Raw genomic sequence first — 21,263 nt, 5'->3', positions numbered from 1 at the left:
GCTAAACTCCTTGAAAAGCTCCTCTTCCTTTTCTCCAAGGTACACGACAAGGCAGCGGATGGCTATAGTTCTCTGCGTACTTCAATTGTATTGTGCTATTTTTGAAAAAGGAAAAAAAGAGAAATGACCTAAATGAATATATTCTGAATGGGTGACTGCCAACAACTTGCATTTCAATGACAACTCTAAATAACTATCCTACCTCAAGAAGCATGTCCTTGATCTGCTTCACCGAGATTCATTTTTAATAAAAAGCGATATCACAATGGTAACCAAAGTATTTGTACTCTCACAGTAGCCTCTACTACTTTGTATCCTCTCACATAACTATTCACAGTTCAAAGGATGCTAATTTTGGTCAAACAGCAATTTGCCTATACAGTGCAACTACAAGGCTATCTACTGTATTTGAATGACTATTTGAAACTATGCGGATCCAACCCGTTTTGTTCTCGTGTAAACGAGGCCTTAACTGTCGGAACTTGCCCAGGCATGTTAAGTGGGAGTGGACTTGAAATCCTTAACTCAAGGTGTAGAACAATTAAGTTATCAAGCCAATTGCATTAGGCCTACTTACTACAACTTGAATTTTGCTTTAAGTCAATTAACGCAGAAATCAGAGTTCAAATTACACACAATATTAAGTTGATGTAATTACCAACATTATTACGTCAACACAACTTATAAATTAATGTTTGCAACTTAAAATGTTTATCTAAATCAATTAACTCACATTTTTATCTTGCAACCATGCATTTAATTAAGTGGAGGTGAAAGGTCGCCTCAACTCGTTTTTAGAGTGTAGCACTGCAGCAGCACAATATTCATTGAGATCTGTTTTGCGCTGTAACCTCTATTCTGTTGATAATGTAGGTCAATTGTTTTGTATTCTTGTGCCTTTAAAATAAACCACACTGAAACAAAAGACACATAGCACTGGTGATAGGGAAGAGCCTTGCTAAAATGACTTCAAAATTTGCACACTAACTGACCCAAGACCATTTCTTAGGTTTGAATACAGATATCAGTTATTTATTACATATACATGTCACATAAAACATGATTTGATCATTATTGAAATTGTGTAGAAATGTGGGTGGGTGTGTTGTGACGAATGACATAGCATCAACCAGTAACGTTAGCGTTAGCTAAACACAATCAGGTTTTGATTCCTCAGTGGATTTAAGCAAAATGAGAGGAAATATTTACAATGTTCAAAAACATTGGAGGGGTCAGTTACTGCGCTATCACAATGTAGCCTCTTAATGTTGAAGAGGAGTTGGCACATGAGCTGTTTTAAGCTAAATGAAAAGATGTTAGCAGGCTATCCACATCACCATGGGATTTACTGTCACAGAGGAACAGCAAGGCTGGTTTAAGTGAGGCCGCTCTTTTGTTCTTACATAGTTATATTACTGGCATCTTGCAGTGATACTTGGGAGATTTGGCTGGGAACATCTACAATAGACATAGGCTGAAGAAACAAAAAGCTCAATGGTTGCCATTAGCTGGTGTGTTTACCACAGTGAGAGGTCCTCATAGAGAGGATGTGGGCTCAGTGAACAGGACGCTGTGCCTCTGTCTGAAACCAAATAGTTCACATAGAAAACCGCAGCACACACAAACACATTTATTTAGTTAGGTAGCAATAAGCTAGGTATTGAATAATCGTTTGAATAAAAGTAAATGATATAAATATTTTTAAGTGTAGAAAGAGCCAGCCTCCTTTAGGAGGTTTGGAAATCTGTCCTCTTTCAGTTTCAGCTTGACCCATTTATTTAAATTTGGATCGCAGATTGTCTTTAACTTTACTTTCCATCATACATCCAATAAATGAAGGGAAATACAAAAACAGCTGGTACTTTGAGTAAGGTTGAATACAAATATATCACGTCTGGCTGTATATTTCACAACAAATCTAACGAAGTTTCCTCTGCCGCCCTCTCTCCAGCATGTGGGGTAGTGCAGGGGTCTGGAGAGGATGAAGGCGAGGGGGACACCGGCTGGATCGAGGGCGCCGCCATCCTACTGTCTGTCGTGTGTGTTGTCCTGGTGACGGCGTTTAATGACTGGTCCAAAGAGAAGCAGTTCCGGGGTCTACAGAGTCGGATCGAACAAGAACAGAGGTTCGCTGTGGTGCGTAAAGGAAATGTCATACAGATCCCGGTGGCTGACATGGTGGTGGGGGACATGGCCCAGGTCAAATACGGTAAGGACTCCATCATGAAGGCTTATTGCAAAAAAGGAGCAGCGTTATATAAATAGTTTTACTGTTAACCCATTTATACCTTTTTTTCTTATTGAATGGTAAATTGTACACCCTTCATTATATCGTTAAAAATGACAAATGCCCATTACAAGCTACAAAAAGCAAAAATGATTAAAATTGCATTTAATTTCGGACCAGCAATGAAAAACTCAAAAGAAGGAAAATATATTTAATATAATATAATAATAATACTTAGTGCTATTAATTTAAAAATGAAACATTTGAACCCTCTTTTTCACCATTAACTTGAAATGGTAAAGCCTGCATTTGTGCGAAATAAATGATATCTCTTTTTCAACAGGAAGTTGTAATGCTCCTGTCTGGACCTTTCTGGCTCTTTAAACAGTTAAAAAATATATTACAATATCACAATGTAACTAAGTTGCATCTTAAAATACACTGTTCCTGCTGGGAGTTTGATGAGAATGTACATACCATGTTGATACAGCCAGCAGGCAATTAGCTTAGCCTAAAGACTGGAAACATCTCAGCTAGCAGCTAGGCAGACCCTTTCCAAACATTAACTTTTCCCAAAGTCACCTCCTGGCCATTGAACCTTCTCATCCAAGTGTGCAGAAAAGGCTATTTACTCACTGTAGGAACTACTTCTGCTACACCTGTACTCAGAGGTGGGAATTAACTAAGTACATTTACTCAAGTACTGTACTTAAGTACAATTTTGAGATACGTGTACTTTACTTGGGTATTTCCTTTTCATATTACTTTATACTTCTACTCCACTACATTTATTTAACAGCTTTATTTACTTTTAACAAAATGCATCCCTCAATATTAAACTAGTGGACAAACATTTTAAGTAAATAAAAGGGTCCAATTATTTGAATATGTTACATATAGTCAATCAGAGCTTTTTGTCTACAACAGTAAAATGTTAGAAATTGCACATATATAAATATCATTATATTCACACATAAAGGTAATTTCTCTGCACAATGATTACTTTGACTTGTTATAGTTTGACTTGTTATACTGTACTTTGAGTCCATTTAGCTGATAACTGATTGAATGAAAAACATTTTGAAAGTAGGACTTTGATTTTTGACGATAATGTATTGGTACTTTAACTCAAGTAATGCATTTGAATACTTCTTCCAGCACTGCCTGTAGTGCCTATCTCTGTATCATGTAGTGGTATGCATAGTGTCCACACAAGATATTGAGACATAAATATCTGCAGGCTGAATCAACTGTGATCTGTGCACGTGTGTGTCCAGGGGACCTGCTGCCAGCTGACGGTGTGTTGGTCCAGGCCAACGATCTGAAGATAGATGAGAGCTCTCTGACCGGAGAGTCTGACCACGTAAGCAAGTCAGTGGACAAGGACCCCATGCTGCTCTCAGGTTTGTGTTTACTCATAACGTTTTTTTATATTTGCACTCCAACCTGGTAGGCCTACTACTTAGAGGAAATCAAATGGTATCCATGTTGTTCTGTATCGTTATAGATACATTTCAGTGGACACTATAACTGAAGACCTAAATATTCTTAATGGTCCGATTTATATAAAACCTGTCTCTGAAGTGTTTGGCTGAAACACCAAACAGATAATTGTAGCATCCCATAATCCCCTCTGTTTCAGCCCTGTTCCAAAAGGGCTGATTCTGTGTCTGTAGCAAGCGGCAAACTCTGGGGAAGAGCCGGGAAGCCAATACACAAGTGNGATTTGGGTACGGAGGAAAAGAGAGAGGGTTTTATTTTCTGACGCTTTGTTTCAATGTTTCAATGCTTTTACTACACTGTAGCTACGCACACATGACAATAAAAGCATTGAAACATTGAAACAAAGCGTCAGAAAATAAAACCCTCTCTCTTTTCCTCCGTACCCAAATCTCTAAAAACGGGGAACAACGGAGCTGATCCAGATTTGCGTCCGATATGACGTAATATCTGAAATGTGGACCCACGGCCCTATCAGAAAGTTGCTATCAGAAACAATGCCCGACTGTTTTGGACGTAATATGGTCGGTGTTTACATTAGCATTGCTAACACTCAGAGCTAACCTGTACTGGAGAGCATGTGTGTGAAGAAGCAGGAAGTAAAAAGGAACTCACTTTGTGGTATAACCGGCAAGAGAGAAAGCCTTTGAGCTCCATACTGTTTCAGAGAGAATCCCCTTTTTTAAAAAGGAGATCTTTAAGAAACTAAACGGAGGTTCAGTTTGGAGACGAGACAGATTGGTGTTGTCTAACTGAGTAACTCCACTCTGAGGTTCAGCGCACCAATTTACCAAAAACAACATGATTTATTTGAACTATTGTGGGATGTCCATGCAGACCGTGTTGCCTTTGCAATTTCTACTCAACCACAGTACTAAGAAATGTGTAAAACGTAATAAATATATTCATGAACAGTCTCTCTGTCCAGACACAGAATCCCTGTTAAGAAAACTGAACACAGTCTCGATTTAGTTTTTCTAATTGCATTTAAAATTAATACAAAACTCAACACAAACTAAACAAAGCCCCAACATTAGATAAGCAGCAGTATTACTCCCATACCATAACAATTGAGTCTTCTGAGAGCCCTTCCAATAAAAACGATTCAGTTTTTAAGTTATCAGCAAGCTATAGCTGAACAAATTGACAAAAAAAAAACATCCAACGGTCAAATTAAGGCAAATAAAAATAACTTTTCGTATGTAGAAACCCTATTTTATATGAATATTTCCTCTATTATTGAGCTGTTTTTGATTTAGAAAAGTCCTGATTCCTTTTAATAACATGTCATGTGACTCTGTTAAACCAATGCAGCATTGTATTTCTACATTGGATACACCTGTCTTTATTAGATTCCTATTTAAAAGGAATATTTTAATGAACATTCAGAGGTTTTTTTTCCAATAGTTTCCATGTCATGTATTTACTAAACTGGACAAGTAGGGCTTCTTTTGATTGGATTCTTCTTTCCTGTGACAGAAACACATGAGCAGCATCTTTCATAAAAGTCACATGTTCTACAAATACTGCAGCATGTCAGAGAGACGCAGCTCCAACAGACACAGTAAAAACTCTTGAGTTTAACACGCAGGAAAGCAGGAGGCGCTTCATGTCTTGTAGTGATTATCCATGTTGGCCAAGAGCGATGTTTGATAGTTTACAGAAGGAGAGAGAGAGAGTGTGTGTGTGTGTGTGTGTGTGTGTGTGTGTGTGTGTGTGTGTGTGTGTGTGTTTCACCATGAGTTTGGTTTCATGGGAAAACTGTCCTAACAGTACACAGGCACTTACATCTCAATGACAGTAACTGCAGTGAGACGAAATGTGAAATTCCCCCTTAAAAAACCATCTGTCTGGAGGTCTGTGGTTAACACTGAAAAGATGTTAGCGCTTTGTTCTACGACATACAACACGTCAGTAAACACCCCAATGCTGAATACAAAAACGGAGGTTTCTAACAAGTGTCTGAATGAGACGACTAAGAGTCATCAAGCCCAACATTAGCCACCTTTAGCTTAGCGGTGGTGAAGTGTTTGGAGCCTTTATTTAACCAGGTGAAGCCCCTTGAGATCATTGATCTCTTTCTCAGGGTGACCTGCAGGACATTAGTTACACATGTAACATACAAACAACAGAACAACAATAAGGATTACATACAACATAATGTACAGTGTACAGTTTACAAACTCTATTCACAGTGACAGGTACCATGAGTATCACACAGCATGTCACCCAGCCCAGTTTCAAAATGATGCAGGGGAACCAAAGTGCTCAGTTTGAAACGTGTTTGCAGACTGTTCCAAGTTAGTGGAGCTGCACAACTAAAAGCTTTCTTCCCTAAGACAGTCCTAGCACTTGGGACATTTAATAAAACAACATCATGAGATCTCAGGCTTTAAGTACTTTCAATTCGTGGAGAGATCAGAGAGCAGATATAAAAAGGTAGTCATGTGAAGTCATGTGACCGTGGAGCAGTGACGTGCGGTGAGGTTCATGGCTGGTGAGGCACTGACTCTTTCAGTCAGATTTACAAATATTATATTTTGACCTTAATCGAAATATTCTGCTATTTTCAAAAGCTTTTTTAGTCTGATGCTTCGATTCATTTGAAACAGACCGTTCAACAAAAGGATACCCAACATCTAAATATTGTTCTTTCTTAGTAAGATCCCATTTTCATTACAATGGTGGTCTTACCTTGACTTGAAGATGAAGTCCATGCTCTCCTTCTGGACAACAATCTCTATTAGTTTTGTGTAGTTCATTGCCGTTGTATGATGAGACCAGCGAGCCTAAATATCATATATACGTTAAATAAGTTATTTAGAGACTATGGATGGCGAGGATAAATGTAATTAAGGGATCTACAAACATTACATTGGTGACCTACAGTGAGATGGTAACAGGCATGCGCTTAGGCCCCGCTTTCCAGCCAGTTTCTGTGGGGTGACGCATTCTGAGGTGAGGCAGAGCTCATCTGTGCCTCNCCCCCACTTTCGATTTCCTTATATTGTTTTGTCTCTCTTTAGGTCACTTGGTCTGTACCACCCCCCCTCACCCCCCACCCCCCCGCACCCCACCCCCACACCCCCCCCCCCAGCCCCACACAAACCAAAGCTGTCATTTCTTCCTCCACAAACTTGTGAAAATTTCATCACTTTCACAGACACAATAACACCCAGAGTAAGTTCTCTTTGCGTCTGTTCGCATCTCCTGTGCGTGTCAGTAGTACCTCGAGACTAAGGCAGGGCAGTTTGTACAATCCAACCTGAGGTTTATCGTCTATGACCACTAACCGTCTTCAGATTAAAAACTTATTCCTAAGTTTTGTTCATCTTTTTTTACGTTTCTTTTTGTTTTTTGGATGTCTTTACAGTTTCCATCGTGGTGTCTTAGGTGTGTAACGACAAGTACAGATTGACATAACCCTAATAGAAATTATACTTAGGTAAAATAGATCTACTACAGAGGCGAGTAAAGTTTTCGTTTTTTTTGGAGGGTGTTTATACTCTAAAAGGTAAGTTGCACTGAGTAAAGACGCAATACGTTGATACCCTCCAAGTTGACACACTCTGTTGGTGACGTAAATAAAGAGCGACATCTGTTTTTCCCGAATAAGAATTGGGACTCGGACAAAACAGTCCAGAGGTCCTAGCTTTTATTGGACCGGGTCTTGTTTACTTGGTGTTGAAGTGAAGATTTTCCATTTATTATTAGAAAAAAGAGTTTCTCCTATTTGGCACTCAACCTCATTTAGTCAGGTTTAGTTATATCTACAAAAAATCAATTTTCGTTGGAGTCTACTTGTACATTTTTTTTCCATTTAATATCGTAGGCAGGTTTTTTTGTAATGAATATGCACTGTTAGATTGGACCTACTACCCAATCATTTCTGTTTTTCGGAATCCTTTAGATTTGATATTGTATAGTATTCATGGGATATATTTCTACCTACGTTTTGTTGCACTTTAACTGGAAAAATTCTCCCAAATCTTTTTTTTTCGTGAGACCCCAGTAAACCCTCGTAAAAGGTATTAGAGACCTTGGGTAGCCAGTTAAACACACTAACTGTAGAGGAAACTTGGCAATCTCGGTTTATCTTAGCTCCCCTACAAGGATTTAGGGTAGATTTGTAATGGTGTAACCACTTCTCCAGACGCGTCTGGTCTACGGGGCCCTTGGCCTTCGACACCGATAGTAATCGTCGTTATTACTTTAGAGGCAAACTGTATTTATCTTTACCTATGTCATTAGTAAAGTTTCACTGTGTCTGTTTGTCAAACAACACTACGGTATCACTACAATTGAGAACTGAAAAAAGACAGACCCTCGAGACCCCAAAGGGAGAGAAGTGGCGCCCCAGGCTCCCAGGGTTCACTGCCTTGCCGCCAAAGCTGTGCCCCGCGTGCAGGCCTCAGGAGGTCCGACAGGCAGGTTGAGACTCCGCCCTGTGTAGTCAGTCGCCCGTCTCTCCCCCTTTAACACTCATGTTATGATCAATTACATGAATTCATGTACAAACGTCCATAGTCCTGAAGTGAGGTGACGATAAAAAGAAAAAAGACTCTGCTGAAAATGAAACTGAGATGTACAATTGAGTTTATGGACCATGAAAGATGAGAATGTACAACTTGTGTTTATGGACTTGAAGTGAAGAATGGACACTTGTGTTTATGGATGAAAGATGAAGAATGTACACTTGTGTTTATGGACATGAAGATGAAGGATGTACACTTGTGTTATGGACATGAAGATGAGAGAATGTACACTTGTGTTTATGGAATGAAAGTGGAAAGAATCGTACAACTTGAGTTTTGACTGAAAGATGAAGATGGTACAACTTGTGTTTATGGACATGAAAGAATTGAAGGAATGAACAACTTGTGTTCATGACATGAGATGAAGGAATGAACACTGTGTTTTATGGCATGAAAGGGATGAAGAATGAACCACTTGTGTTTAGACATGCAAGATGAAGAGTGTACAATTGTCGTTTTTGGACATGAAAGATGGAGAGTAAAAGGTTTGTCCAGACCAAGGAAATCAAATTACACACCAAACCACCGCACTAGTAATAATAAATCTCAGTAACGCACGGATAACTAAACTTGTGCTAGGCCATAGGTAGGTAAAGGACCAGAAGAGATTTCTTCTCCTTGGTTACTTTACAACAGTACAACGGACAACAGTCGTACCTTTGTCAAGTAATCGATTGTTAATAATCAGATAATTATTTCCCTCCAGTCCACATCACCACGTATGTATTTTCATTTTGTTTGTTAATTCTTTCTGCCATCTTTTATAAAAGCTTTTTTGTATTATGTATGTTTATAATTCATTTTATATATTATTCGTCATACGATGTACTAGATATCTCTATAACTTTGATAGTCCTATTGAAATTATAATGTTAGTAAAGTTGTTTCTTCAATTATTTTGTCGACCTTCTATACACATATCAATTGCCGGGGTAATTACTTCTTCGTCTAACAGTTTCCTTACTCTGAATTTACAAACACCTTTTGCACGAATCCCAGTTGTTCACACGTGTAGTCCGCCGTCGTATACTCTGGTACCGCCTTGCTTAGGAGTTTCACTCTTTATTTCCGTTGCTGATGTAACCCACAACGAAGGTACAACGTTCCGACGTACGTGTACTCTCATATTCAGCTTGTAAGTAGTAAAGATCATTACAGTTCCGATCTTTTTGACCGTTTTGTTCAATTTATTTTAACCACGTAATTTGTGTTAGTGACGGTTTTAGCCCAATCACCCACAAAGAGTTACAACTCCTGCCGAACGAACCATCGTGTACAGAGGCTCAGTGAACGAAGTCTTCGCTCCGTTCTTAGGAAGGGGACCGTTAAGCCTTTGCTTCTCACTTGTCCGCTTCGTTCACACACATTATACTCTCCGGGGGCGGCAATGTTAAAGCGGGTGGCTAACCCCTTTAACCAGGCACACGTTTCGTAACACCCCTAAAATTCAGGCGCCTCAGTTGTGTAACGTCGGAGTTGGTTAAAGAGGTTGTTCATGCGGCACCGGGAGCGATCTTTAATGTTCATACGCCTGTAACCTTGTCAGGAAGCCGCCGTGAGCTTACTTGCATCATTACGAACTTTTCACGAGACCTCGTCGAAATTGGCTCTAACTCTTTGTGGGTGACAGAGTTTTACATTTTCATCGGGAGTAATCTCGAGTTTAACTTACTTTCGTCGACGAATTATTCGATTCATTGTGGTTCACTTGGGTGACTTACATTTCGGTACCTGTTGGTAGTGCGTATTTCTTGAAGGAAACGAACGACGCAATATTAGTAATCTTATTAATAAATATAGCGACCTGACATTGACGTCGACGAAAATGGGAGCAGACAGACGAAAGTTTGTTGTGTTTTAAATGGGAAGATCAAACATAGTCAAAGTCGTCTTTATGTTGAGTCATTACTCCTGAAGGTCTTTTCCCGGGAAGTGAAAAACACACACAAGACTTACAACTCACTCCTTGGTTTCAAACGCAATCAATGATGTAAATATGTGAGGAATGTGGGACACACACACACACACACACACACACACACACACACACACACACACACACACACACACACACACACACACACACAGAGACACACACACACACACACACCGTAAAACCCTCTGTTGATTTCCTCCTAATTGAAGCCACTATGAGACAAGAACTGAATGTTCCCAATTTAGAATTTTAAAGGGAACATAAACAACTAGCTAGCTAAATATCTACTTGTATATGTTCCCTATAGTTATACACAACAACAGCTATTGTTGTTTATTTGTATGATTTCTGGATATCTCAAGGAAGAGACTGGAGGCAGAAGCTTGTGATTTCCGGCATTTACTTAAAACAAAGGCATCAGACATTAGAGTTAGATAACTATAAATGTTCCCTATAGTTATATGTTCCCGATATACAATTATGTAGGGAACATATACAGCAATCTAGTTAAATAGATAGCGGTATATGTTCCCTATAGTTACTGTATATGTTCCATATTTACGACCTGGCTCAAAAGGCCACAACAAAAAGGAGACACAACATGTCAACGGGTAGAAAAAGGTGTTTATTTGCACAAACAATCCAAATTAAGTACGGTGTATACTCATCAGAGCCGGGTGCCTGTAGGAGAAAACAGAGAGGAGCAGAGAGGCTCTAAACAGCTGCAGGACACCAGACCCAGGTGCCCTGATTCACTGCAATCAATGCAATCACTGGAGCCCATGCAGCACAGACAGAACAGCCACACCCTCTCTACTGATGAACCCACAGGGGCATCACAAGAACATACAGTTAGCTAGTTTGATAGCTAGCCGCATATGTTCCCTATAGTTATGTTATATATATCATTATGTAGGGAACAGCTATCTACTGAGATAGATAGCTGTAAATGTGCACAACATAATTGTATATGTTCCTTAAATATATATATACAATTATGTATATGTTCCCTATAGTTACTGTATGTAGGAACTATAGGGAACATATACAGCTAGCTAGCTACATGTTACATGTTCCCTAGATATAATGATATAGGGAACATATATAGTTCTCCATTTAGGTAACTATATGTGTTCTCTATAGTTATATTTTTTCTATATATAATTATTTAGGGAAAGTATACACCTAGCTATCTAACTAGCTAGCTAACGTCAGCTATCCAGCCTGCTACTAGCTAGTTAGCTTATATGTTCCCTCTATTATTCATTGTCTTACAACACTGCTAGCACTAAATTATAATGATTAACACAACACTGGGGCCATTTTCGTGTCACTCCCTTTGTCTCCCGCCTTTCAAAACTGTCACTTAAATAAAGGCACCAAAAAACCTTTTTAAAAAGCCCCGAGCAAAGCCTCATCAGGTGAATTTAAGCCGTTACGCTGCAGATCTTAAGGGGAAGGAGGAAGCTGCCATTAATGACAGAAGAGTAGAAGAAGAAGAGTTTCCACAGCGCCGCCCAGCTGCTCACCTTCAGGGCGTCATCTCCACATTCCTCTGGGAGGGAATATCAGATCCAGCTCTTTTATTGGTGCTTAAAGAGCAGCTTCTATCTGTTCTACCTCTAAGCAAACAAACACATGCTGCTGGCTTCATGCAGCTGGGGAGGGAAGGCTTTATGGGTCCCTCTAATGAGTGGAAAGCCTCAGGACGCTTCATGGAACCCCTCATGTGCTCAGGATCTCTGCACAGACATACTGTATGTATATCCCAACTTTCTCCATGCAGAGTTTTTCATTAGTTTGACCCGTTTCTAAGATACCTTCCCTGCTTCTGGATAATCCACTGAGCATGCTGTGAAGAGGTTTCACTGGAACTACTGCGAGGTCTTCTGTGATCTTTATCATTACTATAACAGTCGTTTCTTTACTTGAGAATGTACGATATTGGTACATCTGTTCCATTATTCCTCTCTTACTCGATGCAACAGGTTTGTATATGCTTATGAAGCAGAAACAGGCTGAGATTGATCCATTGTGTGCAGTAGAGAAGTCAAATGACGCTCCAAACGTCCCTTTGTATATGACGTGTCATGTGATATGACTCACACAAACTTACAACACGCTCGTTGGTTTGAAACGCAATTAATGACATAAAAATGTGAGGAAATGTTAGGGTTAGGGTTGTGTGTGTTTTACAGGAAACACACACATGCGTAAAACACTGCTGGATCTGTTGATTTCCTAATAACTAACTCTTACTTGAAGCAACAGGTTTGTATATGTTTATAAAGCGGAAATAGGCAGTGATTGATCCATCGTGTGCGGTAAATAAGTGAAATTACATCAATGTCCCTTTTTCTATATGATCGCACACAAACAAAGACAATTGATAACCATTTTTGGTTTTGTTATTTCTGATTAGGAGTTTTGTCGAGCTAAGTGAAAGAAACCCTGGCTCTGTTACCCTCAGCTCTATGCCATCATATCTGCAGTATATTGTCAGTACATTTGTGTGAAAGACAGACTTATGCTTTTCCATTTTAAAAGTGCCCATTCAGACGTCTGTATCTCAGAGATAGAGCGTCTGAAAACCTGGACTCCAAGCAGAGTTTAGAGAAAACCCTTTGATTGGATTTTGCTGAATGGCGTTTATTCTCAGGTCTGAAGGGAGGTCTGAGTCCGGCCAAAGTCAGTCTCAAAGACACAATTATGCAACACCCCTCTCTGTCTTATCTAATCCAGAAAACCTCACAATACCACTGCTTTAGCTCCCGTGTCTCCAGTGTGCCAGTTTCTCTTTTGGCTGTTTTAGAAATGACTCCTAAGACTCGTCTCAATCCTCCATTGTTTGGTGAATGGACTGTCCTCGGAGTGCCAGCGACTGTAAACTGTGCCGAGTGCAGATGGTGGTGCAATCCACCCCCAGCTGGAGGAGGTCTAGTGCCCATTTCTGGAGCTTATTAGCAGCTAGAAGTAGCCTCAGTGAGCAGCAGCTGTGGAGGTTTGATGCCTCCCTCTGAGCTGCTGAACAGAGGCCTTTGTCTCAGGGGGGCTGAGCTATTGTTTATCCTCTAAACCCATTCCCCTTTTACAATCTCCACATATTAACACAACTTACTTTATGATTTCTGAAATAAAAAGCAAATATTTAGCTATAAAGGAACTACAGCACGGCAGAGTCCTGAACCGAAAAAAGGTGATTAATTGGTGGTAATTTTTCAAACGCTTTTTTCCGGGTTCGGTTCTGGGGTAAAACAAAGACGATGTGGGTCAGGTCGCGGGTGTTGCATAATAAATATATTAAAATAATAATAATTCAGTTTAATGTTTAAATCCTCAGACCTCTCCCCCGCGGGACCGCGCATAATCATAACCTCTGCAGCGCATCAATCTGCTGCTGAGCGCGCCACATTCGAAATGTATGCATTTGAACTTCCTCAAGAGTGTAATCCAACGTCTGGGAGGCTTTTTGCGTCTTCCTACGAGAAAATAACCAACATCCCACGCTCTTTGAGACAAATGCAACAACGTGTGTTAATAATTGCACGTTTTCACTGCTCATATATATGCGGGTTCAGGTCGGGTCGCGGAACTAATTGGCAATATGTGCGGGGCGGGAGCGGGTCTTGAAAATCAGACCCGTGCAGGACTCTACAGCACGGTCACATGACTTCACGTTACCACCGCTAAGCTAAAGGAGGCTAATGTTGGGCTATAAAGAAAATACAGCACGGTCACATGACTTCACGGTAGCGACGTGCAGTCAGGGGAGGCAGAGCCTCACCTGTCATACTCCAATGTAACGGAAAAACAACTAAAGAAAAACGAAATAGTAATAATAATAAAATGTCTCCACTGATCTATGATGTAAGTGTGATTAATGTATGATTCCAATCGCTTTTTAAAGTCAAAATCAGCAAATTTGCCGAGCTCCGCTACAACTACGGGTAGCGATGAGAAGTGAGGCAGGGACGAGCTCTGCCTCTCGTATAAGCCCACAGTAACTTGCTGGAGCACCGGCACTAATTTAGCGCGGGCACTTATTTTGTGAGCGCGCTCAAGCCAGTTACTGTGGGGTGAGGTGAGGCACAGATGAGCTCTGCCTCACCTCAGAATGCGTCACCCCACAGAAACTGGCTGGAAAGCGGGCACTAAGCGCATGCCTGTTACCATCTCACTGTAGGTCACCAATGTATTGTTTGTAGATCCTTTTATTAAATGTATTCTCGCCATCCATAGTCTCTAAATAACTTATTTAACGTATATATGATATTTAGGCTCGCTGGTCTCATCATATAACGGCAATGAAAAAAGCACCTGAGGCAGCCATAACCTCTGCCGCACTGAAGGGGGCGCACATGAGCCCACAGGTTCNATCTCTGGAACCCATTGGTCGATTTGGGTGATTTACACCTTTTTCTTAACCAAAACATCCAATAGAATCGAGGGGCATTTACCAAATCCACGTAAACATTACCAAATGTTTACGTGGATTTGGTAAATGCCCCTCGATTCTATTGGATGTTTTGGTTAAGAAAAAGGTGTAAATCACCCAAATCGACCAATGGGTTCCAGAGATATGGTCCTGCGTAAAGTATGAAGAATGCCAGCCAGGCGTAAGTACTTTACGCAGCAGACTTTACTTATTCTTTACTACGTAAGGAAGCAGGAATTGCAGGACCCAGAGCGCACGGAGCACAGAGCGGACAGCAGATAACGGAATTGCAGTTTTATTGCTTATAGATTATCAGAACATTTCAAAGGGGACACAGCCACATTGGATATTAACCTATGGATTAACTACATCATCGTTGTTATCGTTTTAATGCCATTGAAGACCAGTTTAGACCAGACAAAGACAAAGGTAAGCCATGTTAGCATTGTGTAGCTACCTAGCGCCACTTCTTTTGATTTACGTTTTTGTTGATAACGTTGCAAGTCTGTATCTTTCAGTGTTGAGGTGGGCACCGTTAGATTCTGTGTCTTTACGATCATAAACGATGTGTTGGATGTGCAGCTGGGATAAGTAATAAGGGAGCTAGGAGTGATTTCCGGTGCATAATAGGTTAGCATTTTTCGCTCTGGGCTAATCCAGAGGCTCACTGTTAGCATTGTGGGGCCTAAGAGGATAAGAGAGTATGTTTTTTTTTTTTTGTTTTTTTTTTCACAACAGTTGTATTTGGATGGAATGAATACCTATAGTGATAATTCAAAGTAATACAATTATTTTTACAGTGAAAAAGGTCAAATGGAACCGATGGTTCCGAAATTATCCAGAGGTGAGTCCGCCTGGACTTTATTTTTCTAAACCTATCTAAAAAGATCAAATTTCACTTGTTTTGCATCAATCTTGATACAGGGTACTTATTATATGTTGTACTTTGGATTCCTAAAGCTTTTAGTCTACCATACCATCAACCAAGGGTAGTTTTTACTATAAAGTAAAAAAATAATTACGAATAAAAAAGGTGCCGTATACTAAACTCAGCAACAGTATTTGGCCAAAGTCATAGTATATTATATCAGCTGGCTGGTTCTGTCCTTTCACTGTCACTATATTAGAAGGCTCAAATGTACTTAAAACAACATGATCAGGGTGCAATCTGAGATTAGAGGGGGTGCAGATGGGTAAGTGCTATTTTTATAAGTGGGAAGAGTGGACCTGACACCCTCTAGCTAGGGAGGGTCCGGGGGCATGCTCCCCCGGGAATTTTTTTTTTTAAATATTGAAGTTAAAGATGCATTCAAATCTGGTGCCACTTTGAGAAGCAAAATAAGGAAAGATATAATGGAAAAACCTATCTCACATCCATAATGAAAGCACTGATAAACAAAGATATTAAATTTTATCTTTATGGATGTAAAAGAAGTAAAGCTTGACTCCTATGGCATGGATTTAAATGACTACCTACGATCCCTAGAGGCCCACATACCATATTATTGATGCCCATATTTCGACATGGAATTATATATAGACAAAAAATACATAGAGACAAACAAGTGGATAGCCTGAATTTATACATACTACCAAAACAGAACAATATGGAGAATGGCGTTTACTACATAAAAAAAAATTGCAAAATCTAAAGACAGTGGGAGACGGGCCATCAATACCACTAATAAGAGAGAAAACAAGAAGAGATACACAGGGGGCATAAGACATCACCCACAGATAGGTTTTTAATGTTGGACTTAAATGCATCATACAGGTGCATATAGAAAGGGGAATAAGAGACTGACACCCATTGACAAATGATAATACATTATAAATAATCAAAAACATAATACAATGGCCAATAAACCAAACAATCCAATATGAAAACATTGAACATTGTTTTTAGATTACATATATAAGATATAGGTGAGTAGTAAGCATCTGGGCATCCTGATCAGGCCTCATCCTGTCTCCATCTACTCTCCCCACCTGATCACAACATAGAAGGCAACAGCAAAGACTAAGATTTCCCACAGATACATTTATATACACATATACACATATAGTTAACATTCTTTGTTATGTATTATATCATGCATATATAATACATAGCCTACACACACAATGAAATGTAGATACCAGGTAAGAACCGAACGCGGTTTGAGACCACACATGAGTAACTTTAAACTAGTTAACTATCTAAAAGATCAGAGAGTAATTACCACAAAAATACACCCAGAGGCTGTAGATAAATATCAGCCTCTCCAGTCTGACAGCAAGGACTTCCTCCACCATAGAACACACATACAGATTAGCAGCAGCTAGCATAGCACACAGATAGACAACAACATACAAGACAGGTGCAGCGCGCATTTCTCGCTCCGACATACAGACAAGACACACAACCCACAACACGACACAGAGACATTGATGACACACAGAAGAACAAAAAATGGAGGGCATTAGTAATGATCAGATAGAAAGTGGAAATGTCAGGACAGAGAAAACAACAGATATATAGTAGAGCAGGATACACATCAGATAGAGAAAGCAGAGACAGAACACACATATATAGCAGACACATATATAGAGATATATAAACAATATATACGTATAATTAGACACAGACAGAGATAGAGATACCGGACATATACATGAGTACCGGACACCTTGCCGGTACTCAGTAATGAAAGATGCCAGAGAGACACAAACAAATAAATATACCAGAAGTGCCGGTACTGCGTGCCGGTACTGCGTACGGTGAGTCTACTAACCCATCATTCAAGGGTGGTTTTCACTATAAGTAATGGGTTTTCTTTAGGCGGACATTATAATTTACATGTTTTTACTATGTTCCATCTGAATTTACTTTAAAATAAAAACATCTAGATTGATTCTGAAACTTCTACATCCAACTCACAGATGTAACCTTGCTTTGAGAGAAAAGATTATTAATTTACCCCTTTTAGAAGTGAAGATATAGTCTTTGCTGTGTTAGTGGCATTTTGGAGCCTGAAACCTGAAAAACAGGCTCAGTGCTTCAGAGGTTAAAGAATCAAACTCTAAATGGAAAGTTTGTGATTTTAACACTGTTTCGATTAAACAATGCAGTTTTGATAACTTGACTTGACTAACATTACTTTTTTTAAATGTATGTTTTTAGATGCTTTACTTTGATTTATTTCATGTTATTTTAACATAACATTACTTTTATCATATTTTTCAACATACTGTGATATATATATTTTTTTTTTCTCCTTTATCCATTATATTTTTGAAAAACTACAAAGTGATTTTTATCAAAATACAACTAATACATTATACAATATTACGACTTCTTGCGATATTTTCAACACAATATACTTGTACCTTTTTTTTGTAGGGCTTCAAGATATGTTGCATGTCATACATAAAAACTGTGTCATCTTTCTTGAAACTGACGTGCTGTGCGTTCTACAAACAAGTTATTTTTCTGCTTCTTCATCCTCTGAATTTTCCTCCCCCGTACCTCTTCCTTCAACCATCACAACAACAATCAAGGTGGATCTGTGAAATGAAACACCTCTTCCCAAAGCGTGACTTCCCTATTGATTGGCCAAATATACTAACATGCAGAACGTATGGTATGTTTGAAAAAGACTAACCATTAATCCAGTTCAAGCTGTCTTTAAGATGTGACATCGCGCTCTGACTTTTCCCTGTAAAATCATGACAAACTATTACTTATTCTTAAATTTGACCTCTTGCTGCTTGGTTGAAAATGATAGATGAAAAAGAACTTTTTAAAAAGAGTCAAACAGAGAGGGACATTATACTGGTGAAAAAAACTCTCAATTCTACAGATGACTCCCCCCACTCAACGCAATAAGGCCCACCCCACTCAGCAAATCATCTAAAACGAAGGATCCCACTAAGACGACCGTTGAAAACTAGCCATGGATTTGAGAAAAACCAAGTCTTCCCCCGCGAGTTGCAGCCAGGAACAAGCCCCTGGACTACCATCATCACCACCATTTTGGACACCCAAATCTTGCAGTACTACTGCTGCTGATGTTACTCCTTGGGCCAAGACGTCTCTGTTTTTGGACACAGTGAAATCTGTGTTGGTTGATATTCTGGAGAGGGTGATGCATCGGTACAGAGAAGAAATCTCCAATGGATGCCGAGTCAGTCACCCCGGCCGGAGGCAACACGAGTATGACATACCAGAATATTTCTTCAAAAACAATTACAACGACTTAAAGGAGACATGTCATGGCCATTTCCACTGATCATAATTCCATTGTTGAGGTCTACTAGAATAGATTTATATTGTGCAATTTTCCAAACTCACATTGGTTTTTCATACAGCATCTCTGTAAACTACGTGTATTCACTGAATTTCACTCTCTGCCTTTAACGACTCGTTGTAGCTCCAATAGCTCCAATAGCTCCAGACCCCACTCTCCCTGTGAGCACAGTGTGCTCTGATTGGTCGGGATGTTGTGAATCACGCTGAGCTCCGTGGAGGTGTTGTTTCCTTGTTTAGCGATACACAGCGAAACACAGCCAAACTCATCCTGAGCACACACAAACTCACAGCCGAAGTAAAAACATTAAGTGTGGCTTGATATTGCACAGACAATAAACAATTTTGCACCTTAAGCCAGAAAAATTACGGATCTACCTAAGAACCCACCACAAAGAGAACGGTTCTATGAAAATCTGTGTGAAACTCCCATACGTTTGGCAAATTTTGATCTTTGTGACTACCGACCGAACATGCGACGTTTGAAGTAGTGGAAAACTTGTTCACTCCCTCATATATTTTGCAATAAAACTATATAAACTGTTGTAGTCGTGCTTTGCTCTCCTCTCTCTACCGTCTGTGGAAATCCTGTGAAACAAAACTCTGCTCTGGTAGGCGGGAGCGACAACCACTATTCTACCGTACTTCCCCCTCCTCCCCGTCCGGTCCGAGTGTGTGGTGTGTGTGTGTGTTGTGTCGTGTGTGGTGTGTCGTCGCGTGTGCGGGTGTTGTGTGTGCTGTGGTTTCCCGCACTGTCGGTATCCTGCTCATTCCAACTATCTTTCCCACACACTGATGGAAACTGCCCTTCCACGAAGAAACAAGACTAGTCTGGGGTAGACGTATGAGACAGACCTTATGTGAACTCTCAGTGAAACTGGAGATTGTCACAAGGTGGACTCAGTAGTCTCGAAAGATTCGAATAAGAATCGTGTTAAGCAACAAATTGTTACCGGCATCCTTGTAAAAAAACAACGTTCTAGAAAATCTGTGTGAAACTCCATACGTTTTCGGAATTTTTGATTTGTGTGACAAGACCGTATGCGACGTTTGAAGTAGCGGAAAATTTTCTCTCCATTCATATATTTTGCAATAAAGACATATAAACTGGTAGCGTCTTGTCTCTCTCTCTCTTCTCTCCTCCTCTCTTACTTCCTCCCCACTCCTCAGTAGGGGGTTGAGATGCTTGTGTCCGTGTATCGTTTTCCTCCTTGCAACTGTAATCTCTCCGTTTTCAAAAAGAAACAAGACTAGTCTGGCTTAGGCGTATAGAGACAGACTTTATGGACATCTCAATGAAGACAATCCCGAAAGTCCGAAGACTTGAATACACAGAATCCGCGTGACTCGCCACTTTTGAGAGTAAACCAGTTAATCTGCCTCTTGTTCTACAAGTCTCTGTTTTTTGACTACTACACCTCTGCTACAGATTCCCAGAGAGAGTCCTGTCGGAAGGAAAGTGAGCATCGTGTTGGTGTACGTGGCAAAACTAAATTACAGTACTTTTAATCAGAAAGTACTAAATCAGGATATAATGTAATATATATAAATATGATATATATAATTATATAGATATATATATATATATCGATATTATACATATATATGAATATATATCATATATACATAGATCATATATAAGCAAGGTTTTGTAAAACTACGGTGTGCTTACACTTCTTAACCGTCCGAGATCTAGTCACTACCCGTGAAACCACCACCACCCCCGGTGAGTAACTCATGTAACACTGTTTTATTTTTTTTTTTCTAAGGGTCGGAAAGACACAAAGACTAGTCGAACTAGTCGTATAAAACCAGACCTATTCATACCTGTGTGTGTGGTGTGTCGTGTGTGTGTGTGTGTGTGGTGTGTGTGTGTGTGTGGTGTGTGTGGTGGTGTGTGTGTGTGTGTGTGTGTGTGTGTGTGTGGTGTGTCGTGGTGTGTGTGTGTGTGGTGGAACCCCCCGCCCGGGGGACAGTGAAAAATACGTATGATTACACTAACTTTTGAAAAATACTATGTGGTATTCCGCGTTGCACCCGAAAAAGTGTGGACACTTATGGTGTAGTTGGGGGAGGATAGCTGCCTAGAGTGTGGATGAACCTCTGAGTGATGGATGACTCTAGAGTGGTGTGGAGCCCCTCCGACCTGAATCGAGTAAACGTATTACCCCTCACACTGGACAGTGAAAGATACGTACTGATTACTCTAACTTCGCCCTACTTATTTATGATGAGTCCGTCGAGACGACTAAAGAGGAGGGACCGACGTCCGACTATTGTCTCTCACACCCTAACGCCGTTTGAAGAGAGACCGTCTGGGTAAGAGTGTCGTAAATAGTTGG

At 40.0% G+C, this 21,263-nt stretch overlaps 1 protein-coding gene and 1 long non-coding RNA gene across 2 annotated transcripts in view; one reads left to right on the top strand and one right to left on the bottom strand.

Moving 5' to 3' along the window:
- Window positions 1–7,120, top strand: part of LOC104963758 (plasma membrane calcium-transporting ATPase 2-like) — a 13,607-nt gene extending 6,487 nt beyond the window's left edge. The window contains exons 2-4 of the mRNA XM_010792400.1: window positions 1,952–2,209; window positions 3,505–3,630; window positions 7,101–7,120. Of these exons, the coding sequence (XP_010790702.1) occupies window positions 1,952–2,209; window positions 3,505–3,630; window positions 7,101–7,120 (404 nt within the window). The remainder of the gene's footprint in view (window positions 1–1,951; window positions 2,210–3,504; window positions 3,631–7,100) is intronic.
- Window positions 7,121–18,287: 11,167 nt separating this feature from the next.
- The window catches only part of LOC104963754 (uncharacterized), a 22,217-nt gene continuing 19,241 nt past the window's right edge, over window positions 18,288–21,263 (bottom strand). Inside the window, exon 3 of the long non-coding RNA XR_800348.1 lies at window positions 18,288–18,590. This is a non-coding gene — a long non-coding RNA (uncharacterized lncRNA). The remainder of the gene's footprint in view (window positions 18,591–21,263) is intronic.

This window comes from Notothenia coriiceps, unplaced genomic scaffold (genome assembly GCF_000735185.1).
Source record: "Notothenia coriiceps isolate Sejong01 unplaced genomic scaffold, NC01 NC01_scaffold00036400, whole genome shotgun sequence".
NCBI classification, from domain to species: Eukaryota; Metazoa; Chordata; class Actinopteri; order Perciformes; family Nototheniidae; genus Notothenia; species Notothenia coriiceps.
This window is presented reverse-complemented; position numbering and strand designations above follow the sequence as displayed.